Source organism: Myotis lucifugus, unplaced genomic scaffold, assembly GCF_000147115.1.
Source record: "Myotis lucifugus unplaced genomic scaffold, Myoluc2.0 scaffold_239, whole genome shotgun sequence".
Lineage (NCBI taxonomy): Eukaryota > Metazoa > Chordata > Mammalia > Chiroptera > Vespertilionidae > Myotis > Myotis lucifugus.
In genome coordinates, this window is record NW_005871287.1 from 532,099 (window position 1) to 541,403 (window position 9,305).

Consider the following 9,305-nt stretch of genomic DNA (forward strand, 5'->3'; position numbering starts at 1 on the left):
GATCCGGGAGAAGGCAGGCTGGCCGGACACGGCAGAGGAGGGCCTGCTGCCTCCACCTTTCGCCCCTTTCCCTGCCAGAGGCTGGAGGCCCCCAAAGTGCTCACTGGCCTGGCTCTGAGGGCGGGTCCCGGCCACCAATGGAGCCCCGGGCGCAGGGGTGGGTTGAGTAACAAGCAGAGTCCGGCCGGGCCAGGGCCAGAGGCCCAGGCTGGGGAGAAACTCGTCCCGGCAGGGCCCGGGGTGCCCCTGACTCCCAGCCCCAGGCCTGATGCAGGCTCTGGAGGTTCAGTGGACACAGGACAGGCGGGCAGGGGCGAGAGGGCCTGTGCCGATGTGGCAGGGAGGGGGGGAAGGAGAGAGTGGATGAGCAGAGCGGGCGGGGCAGTGGCCTCCCCCGCGGTCCAGCTCACACAACAGTCACAGGTCACGGGGCTGGATGGAAGCACACGTGCAAGACAGACAGACAGACAGACAGACGCGCACACTGAGGCCGCCTGGGGGGCCGAGTCAACCCGTGCCGTGGGGCATGGAGCCTGCCCACCTGTCCACCCTGGGGGGCTCCCCGCCCAGCCTAGGAGCCCACGACCTGCCCGGACCACGTCTCGTGGGGAGTGTGTGGGGCCAGCTGGGTGAGCACCACCTCCACGGCCTGGAACTTCTGGTTCTTGGGTGGGATGGGGCACATCTTGTAGGTCACCTCGTCACCCTCCACAGGGACGTAGTCCCCCTCGATGCTGGAGGCAGAAAAGGGGCGTCAGCCAACGGCAGGCCCCACTCCCTGGCACCCCTGCAGCCTGGCCTGAGGACGGCCTAGCCTCCCTCAGCATCTCCGCCCCCTAGTCTGCAACATGGGAAACAAACAACCCCCTCCTCTGTGTTGTCGGGGGATTGAGATGGGAGGCTTTAGAGCACCTGTGTCCTCCCCGGGCCATGCCTGGCATTAGGGCTGGGACACGGGCCTAGCCCCACCTCCCCTCCCAGCCTACCTGCTGCAGGCCTTCCGGTGGCTCATCCAGCGGCTCCCAGAGGGCCCCTCCCCACCTGGCCCAGCCCCGATGGGAGGAGGAGGAGGCCAGGAGCAGGCCTCAGCCAGGGAGGGGAGACTTGGGGAGGCCCTTCTTGAGGCCCTGCTGGGACACCGAAGCCAAGAACAGGGCGACGGGAGGGCCTCAGGGAGATGGGCTGGGGGGCAGGACTCACTCAGACACGTGCACGAAGATGTCCTCTGACCCGTTCTCGGGGGTGATGAAGCCGTGGCCTTGTGAGCGCGAGAACTGCTTGCAGACGCCCTTGAACACGGGGCCGGCCGAGGCGCGGGCTGTCCTAAGGATAGGGTCGGGGGATTGGAGCTGTGGCCTAGGGGTCCCCCGGACCCCCTCAGCCTCCCCAGGCCAGAGCCACACACAGTTAATTCAGTCCTTTCATCATCCCATTGAGAGAAAAGGAGACTGAGGCTGAGAGGGGAACTGGCTCCCCCGGGCACACAGCCAGTGCCCCCCCTGCACAGCGCCCTCACTCCTCACTCTCTCCTGAAGCAATGGCATCCCATCCACTCGTTTCTCACTCACCCCTTCTTCGTTCGTTAAACATCTGCTCTGTGCGGAGCCTTGGGCGGACACAGGAGCCACTCAGCACTTGCCATCAAAACGCTCCTCCTTCAGCCAAGCCAAGGCAGTCTCCCCGAGGGTCCCACAAAGCCCCTCCCTCCTGCACCCCAGCCAGGAACTGTCCCCAAAGGCCCACCCCTCCCCAAGGCCAACCCTATGCCTCCATTTTTGCCCAGGCTGTTTCATCCTTCACCTGATATATCTTCCAAACTCAGCTAAGACGTCACCTTCCCTAATGCCTAATGCCGGTCCTCACTCCCAACCCTGCTGGCGGGAGTGAATGGTGGACCAGTTCCCTTTGCACTGTATGCTGCTTGTGGGATCCAATTCATCACTGGATCCCCTGGTCAGGAGCCCAGTAAATCTTTGTGGAATGAGTGAGTGAATGAATGAATGAATGAATGAACAAACACTAGCAGTTACTGGAAAGTTCATACACAGCTCTCCTGTCCTTGGGAAAGAACAACGGGCTGGAGAAGGAGGGGACAGAAGCCTGGGTGAGGGGCAGGTACTCACGCCGAATACGTCCTGGTCCGTTTGGTGGGCAGGGGACTGGGCAGGTCCCGAGCTGAGACGCCGCCCCGCTCCCAGACCCTGCTGCCCTCCCGTTGGAAGGGGAAGGTGGGCCAGACTGGGGACTTGGGGGAGTGGAGTGGGGGCACGACCGGGGGCGGCGTGGGCTCCGAGGTCATGGTGGGGCCGGCAGGAGAGCCTGGTGGGCTCCTGGGCCCGGGGGCCGGTGAAGGGCTTCGGCGTCCTTGTGGGCAGGGCCCGGCCTGGCCCTGCTCGGCAGCCTCACCAGCCACAGGCTCCGTCTGGAAGGGGAAGAGAGAGGTAGAGGTGAGTGTGCTCCCAGCGGGCAGCTGCCGGGCACGGAGCACAAGTCTGGATGGCTGGGCCTGCCTGCCCGTCTCAGAGTGGCTTCAGGGCACTCACGGCTCTTCTCCGACTCTGTTCTCACCAAAACGACAAAACACTCCTACAACCTTGCTATGGGCTAAACTATTCCCTGAAAATTCGTGTGTTGAAGTCCAACCCCCAGGGTGACGGCATTTAGAGACGGAGCCTTCGGGCGGTAGGAGGGTGAGGCCCCCATGAAGGGGGTTAGTGTCCTTTCAAGAGACCTTGGACACCTTGCTTCCTCTCTCCCTGCCCGTGAGGAAGACGAACCTCGTAGTCCTTCCAGCTTCAAGTTCAGTTCTCTAACCCCAGGGGTCTGGGAGGTGGGGTGGGACAGTGGCCAATGATGGTCAGGAACCCGGTTTGGCACAAGCATCAGCAGTTTCAAATGCCCAGATCCGGGTTTGGATCTCAGCTCTGTCGTTTGTAACGTGGTGACCTCAGTTCCAATAGGGTGGGTGGTGTGTGGGCTCTGGGCTTGAATCTTGGCTTCTCTACCTATGGGCTGGGAGGCCTTGGTCAACACTCCTCACTTTCGGCTCCGTTTCCTACTCTGTACAGTGGGGATAGTGTTGGTTACTACTTTATAGAGAGTTTGCTGTAAGGATCACATGACTGCTACACACGTAGGACAGTTCAAGGGCATGGTGAGCTCTTGGGAAGGTGGAGCTTTTTCCTGAGCCCCGTTTCTTCCTCTCTAAAATGAGACAGAACTTACCACGCAGGGTTGCTGAGGACTCAATGGTGTAGTGTATGTGACAACATCTGGCACTTGTAGATAGCCAGTAAATTGCTACTACCAATGCTAATCAATAGAAGTTCCCACACCAATAGCTGTGTCTAGATGACCTTGAAATAATTCATCCTGTAGTTTCCTCTACTGAGGAAGAGAACACAGTTTCCCTACCCACACGCCTACCTGCCCACCCTCCCGCCAGGGTTGGGAAATATTGGACCCCAAGAGGCGCTGCCGTGGAACCCTGGGCAGAAAAGCACCGTGCACCGAGCCAGGCTGTTGACGGAGCTGGGTCAGGCGCTGGCACATGGGGCCGGGGGTGCCTGGATGGAAGAGCTCCAGCTCAGCTCGGTATCAGCTACTGACCTTGGGTAGCACTTGCACTGGCCTCGGCTTCCTGATCTGTACAATGGAACTGATAACCCAGCCTCACCCCTCACAGGCTATGGGGGGGCTTGGCTAAGCCTGGGATATAGAGATCATCCCGGAGTCCTCATCCCCTTCCTTCACGCCCCCACCCCTCACCCAGATGCCCGGGGTCAGAGGTGAACCCTGAGCTGCAAGTCTGTTTCTGGTCTCCATATTGCCCCGCCCCCAGCTTGGTGTTAACCTGCATATTGCACCGCCCCGCCCGCTCTGCTCGTCCGCTCTCTCCTTCCTTCCTCCCCTCCCTGCCAGTTTCCGGGGAAGGGTTTAAGGCAGTGGTTCTCAACCTGTGGGTCGCGACCCTTTGGGGGTCAAACGACCCTTTCACAGGGGTCGCCTAAGACCATCAGAAAACACATATATAATTACGTATTGTTTTTGTGATTAATCACTATGCTTTAATTATGTTCAATTTGTAACAATGAAAATACATCCTGCATATCAGATATTCACATTACGATTCATAACAGTAGCAACATTACAGTTTTGAAGTAGCAACGAAAATAATTTTATGGTTGGGGGTCACCACACCATGAGGAACTGTATTAAAGGGTCGCGGCATTAGGAAGGTTGAGAACCACCTTAAACCACCTGCCACCTCGCCCAGGTGAAGTGGGGACCCCCAGGAGTGTTCTGCAGAGCCTGGCATCTCCTGCCCTCCTGGCGGCCACCATGGGGATCTTAGCTGCCTGCCCGTCTTCCTTTTGGGCAACAGCTTTGTTGAGCTGTAACTCACATGCCCTGTAACTCGCCGGCTTCATTAAGGCGGACAAGCACATGGTTTGGGTATATTCACAGTCGTGTGACATCACCACAGTCCATTTTAGGACATTTCCATCACCCCAACAAGCAGCTCCGTACCGTTAGCCGGTTTAAGGCTTCTTTTTTTGTTTGTTTGCTTGTTCTGTTTTGTTAATCTCACCCAAGGATATTTTTCCATTGATTTTTTTTTTTTTTGAGAGAAAGAATGGAAGGGAGGGAAGGAGAGAGAAACATTGACGTGAGGGAGACATATTGATTAATTGCCTCCCACATGAGCTCCAACCGGGGCTGGGATCAAACCTGCAACCCAGGTCTGTACCCTTGACTGGAAATCGAACCCACCACTCTCAGGTGTGTGGGTGACGCTCTAACCACTGGCCAGGGAAAGGCTTCTTAGGGGTCCAGAGACCAGGAAGCCCCCAAAACACTGCCTGGCAGGACGGGAAGAGCGAGGAGTCACTCATTCAACCCCCATCCCTGGAGCAGGCCTCTGGCGGCTGTTCAAGGTCACACAGCAAGCGGGGTGTTTCTGGGTCAAGATAATGAGCTGGTTCTGCCATCGCGGGGGGTGGGGTGAGACTCCCTGCTCACGGTCCCTCAAGCTGAGCTCACTCCAGGAGGCGGGAGTGGGCCCGGTTTGGCATTGTTATCCCCATTTTAGCGAGAAGAAAACGGAAGCTTCCAGAAGAGAAGCCATCACACGAAAACCTGTGCCCGAATGTTCACGGCAGCATTCTTCCTAACAGCCAGAAAGTGGAAACAACCCAAAGATCCACCAACTGGTGAACGGATGGGCGAAACGTAGTGCAGCCACATAGAATGTGATTCCGCCAGAAGAAGGATGAGGTGCCGACACACACGCATCACAGATGGACCCGGAGTCACTGTGCTGGTGGGAGAAGCCAGACACAAGAGACCGCACAGCACAGGGCTCCATCCATGAGAACTGTCCAGCTCAGGCGGTTCCGGAGACAGAGAGCAGGGGAGTGTCTGCCAGGGGCTGGGGAGGGCCGCGTGGGAGTGACGGCTAACGGTACGGAGCTGCTTGTTGGGGTGATGGAAATGTCCTAAAATGGACTGTGGTGATGTCACACGACTGTGAATATACCCAAACCATGTGCTTGTCCGCCCTAATGAAGCCGGCGAGTTACAGGGCATGTGAGTTATAGCTCAACAAAGCTGTTGCCCAAAAGGAAGACGGGCAGGCAGCTAAGATCCCCATGGTGGCCGCCAGGAGGGCAGGAGATGCCAGGCTCTGCAGCACACTCCTGGGGGTCCCCACTTCACCTGGGCGAGGTGGCAGGTGGTGGGACAGCTCCGCCTCCCTCTCCCGGGAGCAGGGAGGCCCTGCCCAGCGCACAGCTTTCCCAGGCCTGGCATGGCGCTTGGTGGTCCTGGGAAGGGCAGAGGCAGCCACCGCGGTTACCAGGGAGACGCAGCTGAGCTGGGCCAGCTCTAGCCAGCCAGGCCTCCCAGCCAAGGCCGAGCGAGCATGGCTCCCAGGCGGTGGGAAGGGGGAAGATGAGCTGATTATCCAGGGTTCGCCTTGATAGGAGGGCAGCCCTTCTCCTTCTCCTTCCCCTCCCCAACAGGGGCTCCCCAAAATGGACCAGCAGCATCCAGCCCCCACAGGACGTAACTGAGGCTGCTCCCCAACTACATCCCCCACCCAGGGGGCACCCTTGAGAGAAAGCAGGGCGTCTGCTCAGGGCGGGAGGGGCAGCGAGGCAACCTCTCCAGGCCCTCCCCCCATCTCCTTCCTCTTCTGGCACCTGGGGTTGCAGGACTCCCTCCTTCCAGAGCTCCCAGGAGGAAGGGATGGATTGGAACGTGGGAGGATGCTGAGTGAGAGGTTGCTCCTCCCAGGCAGGACTGCAAACTGGGCGTGGGGGGCAGAGACCCAGCTGAGCGGAGCCAAGCCCACCTTTCACTCTCCTCCCCCTGCCTCCCAGGGACTGGCTCGTCCACTAGATCCTGCCCCGCCCTTCCTCACTTATCCTTTTTATTAAATTCCTGCAATGGAACTTGAAGGCCGGTGCTATCATTACCCCATTTTGTAGGTGAGAAAACTGAGGCCCAGAGAGGCCACACGGCAATGAATGTCCGAGCCAGGACTCAAACCAGGGCGAGCTGACTCTGCAGCCTGGGGTAGGAAGTCAGGGGTCCTGGGTCTGGGCCCTGCATTGCGACTGACGTGCTCTGTGACCTTAGACAGAACCTTTCCCACTCTGGGCCCTGCCAGAGCCCAGAACTTGAAGGAGCTGCACATGCCCAGCGGCCTACGAGACCAGGGAGAAGGGATGCAGAGCAAGGCTCGGGTTCAGATCCCTTCTCCACGTGCTGCTGCAGAAAGGGGCGGGTAAAGACGGCGCTTTTATTGTCTCAATACCATACATCTGCCAAAGTCTTTTCAGAGACGACTTTTCATTTTTCAACTTTCCAGTCGCCCTGGAAGGTTGAAATTAGAATTGTTTCCATTTTATAGCTAAGAAAGCTGAGGCTCAGAGAGGTTAGGTGACTTGCCCGAGATCACACAGCAGATAAGCAGCAGAACCCAGATTCCTCTGAAGGTAAACAGTACACTTCTTGTGAGGATAAATTCTGTTCCTAGATCAGCCAAGACGAGGCTGGAGTTTTCTCAAAGGAACTTTTCCTGAGAAACTAAAGGGGAAAATAACTGCTCCAAGAGCAGAGAAACACATGTGTCTGGAGAACATTTGTTCCAACTCAAGCCCAGCTCCCAGTGCCTCAGTGTGCCCATCTGGGACATCTCCTGCCTGGAATAATGCTCTGAAGATGGCAGTCTGAGCATGAGAGGAGAGCGCAGGCCCCAGAAGTCCCTGAGTGCCCTACTGATTGACCCCCCCTGCCCCCCCAAGTCCCCGCTTTCTGAGGCTGTTTCCTCATCTGTCAAACAGGCTAATCAGCGTCCCCGGCCGCAGTTACGGGAGGGGGGCGGGGCTGTGAAGGGGCCCATCTGCGAGTGGGCATCTCCCTGGCCACATGTGTTGGTTCTGACCCTCCGGCCAACCTCCTCTTCGTTTGCCTGCAGGGACCTCAGCTGACTCGTGATTCTGCAGATGGAGGAGCCAAGAGAGGCGAAAGCCAAGCGTCAGGGCTGCTGGGAGATAACCTGAGGGGGCCCTTGTGACACGTCAGCATATGGGACCGCGGGCCTGTGACTCAGCTGTCAGCAGGTGACCATTGCCCTGGTGCTGGGCTCCTCCAATTCTTAGCTCCCCGAAGGGCAGGGCAGGAAATGGCTGTCAGTCCCCTCCTGACCATGTGGACAGCCTCTCCCTCTGTGCACATCAGAGTAAAGCAAACCCGCTTGACCACCCAGGGCGGGGTGACCTGGCCAGCACCTGCCCCTCTCTGGGCTTCACGCGCTACCTCGGCTGTACAGTCACCACCGGGCTAGATGCCTCATGAGGGCCAGTCTAATTGTCCTCTGAGGTTGTCAGAAATGCATGCGTCTGCCCTGCCAGTGTGGTCAGTTGGTTGGGCACCGACCCCAGGCACCAGGAGGCAGCTGGTTCCATTCCAGTCAAGGGCACACGCCTGGGGTTGCGGACTCAATCCCAGATGGGTATGTACAGGAGGCAGCCAATTGATGTTCTGCTCTTGCATTGATGTTTCTCTCTTTCTCTTCCTCTCCCTTTCGCTCTCTGTAAAAATCAGTAAACTATTCTTTAAAACACACACACACACACACACACACACACACAAAACACACGCACAACCAGGGCCGGTAGCTCAGTTGGTTAGAGCATTGTCCAGATATGCCAAGGTTGCGGGATCCATCCCCGGTCAGGGCACATGTAAGAATCAACCAGTGATGCATAACTCCTTTCCTCTCTCTTTCTCTCTCTCAAATCAATCAATAAATAAAAATTTAAAATACATGCTTAAGTGAAACAAAACTGATAGCCAGGCACCTGGACAACAAGAGACAACAGCCCCCCGTCAGAGGCCCAAGACCAGTGGGGGAGGACAGACAGATGACTAGAATCTGTGTGGGAAATCCCAATACGGCCACCAGTATTGATGATCAACCATGTGCCAAGTGGGGTGCCAAGCCCTCTGTGCCGCACTTTCTCAATTACGTCCTCACACCCACCCGTTGTTATTATTCCCATTGTTCCCCCCTTTTCTCAAAAGGGTTAGCTGAAGGCTCAAAAAGTTAAAAGGGGTTTTGCGTGGGTTCAAACAGCCAGGTCGGGGGCAGGCTTTTTTGCAACCCGGGAGACTTTGGGGGGGTGTAAGGTTCCACCCCCTCCAGGGGGGGGGGAGGGAGGGCCCGGCAGGTTCCCCAAAAGCCCCCTCTTTTTCCCTGAAGGAAATGGGGGCTCAGGGACCAGGCCTCTTTTTTTGGTTTTTTGCTAACTCAGCCCATGACCTGGGATGATTCCCTTCCCAACCCTGCCAAGTTTTTAACCAACCCCCCCAATGAAAAGGACCCCCCCCCCCCCCCCATGTGGAAAAGCGGACGGGGGAGGGAAGGCCGCGATGCCCTGAACAGGGGGAGGCAGGAAACCCGATGCCCGGGGAGGGGCTTCTTAAACTGGGGGTTCTTTTTTTTGCTGACCCCCGGGAGCCTGAGGAGACACCCTCAGGCCCCCCAAACAGAAGGCCCTCCCGCCCCTCCCCCCCCAGCCTCCCAGACCCTCCTTAAAATACTTCAGGGCCACCCCTGCTCCTGAAGCTGGAGGTGACCTATTTAACCCTGTTTCTTCCTTCTCCCAGCCTGTGTGTCCATGTCCATGTGCATGTGTGGGCCCCCGTGTGTTTGTGTGTGTGTGTGGGGGGGGGGGGGGCTGCCCCAGCCAATACTCGAGTTTGAGACCCTTTCAGTCTTGTCCTTGTCATGCTGC

The 9,305-nt window shown here is 57.8% G+C and overlaps 1 protein-coding gene across 1 annotated transcript; it reads right to left on the reverse strand.

Moving 5' to 3' along the window:
- Nucleotides 1-90: 90 nt before the first annotated feature.
- CSDC2 (cold shock domain containing C2) lies at nt 91-2,404 on the reverse strand. Its single transcript, XM_023762276.1, has 3 exons — nt 2,124-2,404; nt 1,201-1,323; nt 91-734 (listed from the first exon to the last, which is right to left on the reverse strand). Exons 1-3 carry the CDS (start codon nt 2,297-2,299, stop codon nt 572-574), a joined length of 462 nt encoding a protein of 153 aa, XP_023618044.1. The 5' UTR covers nt 2,300-2,404; the 3' UTR covers nt 91-571.
- Between the last annotated feature and the right edge of the window lie 6,901 nt (nt 2,405-9,305).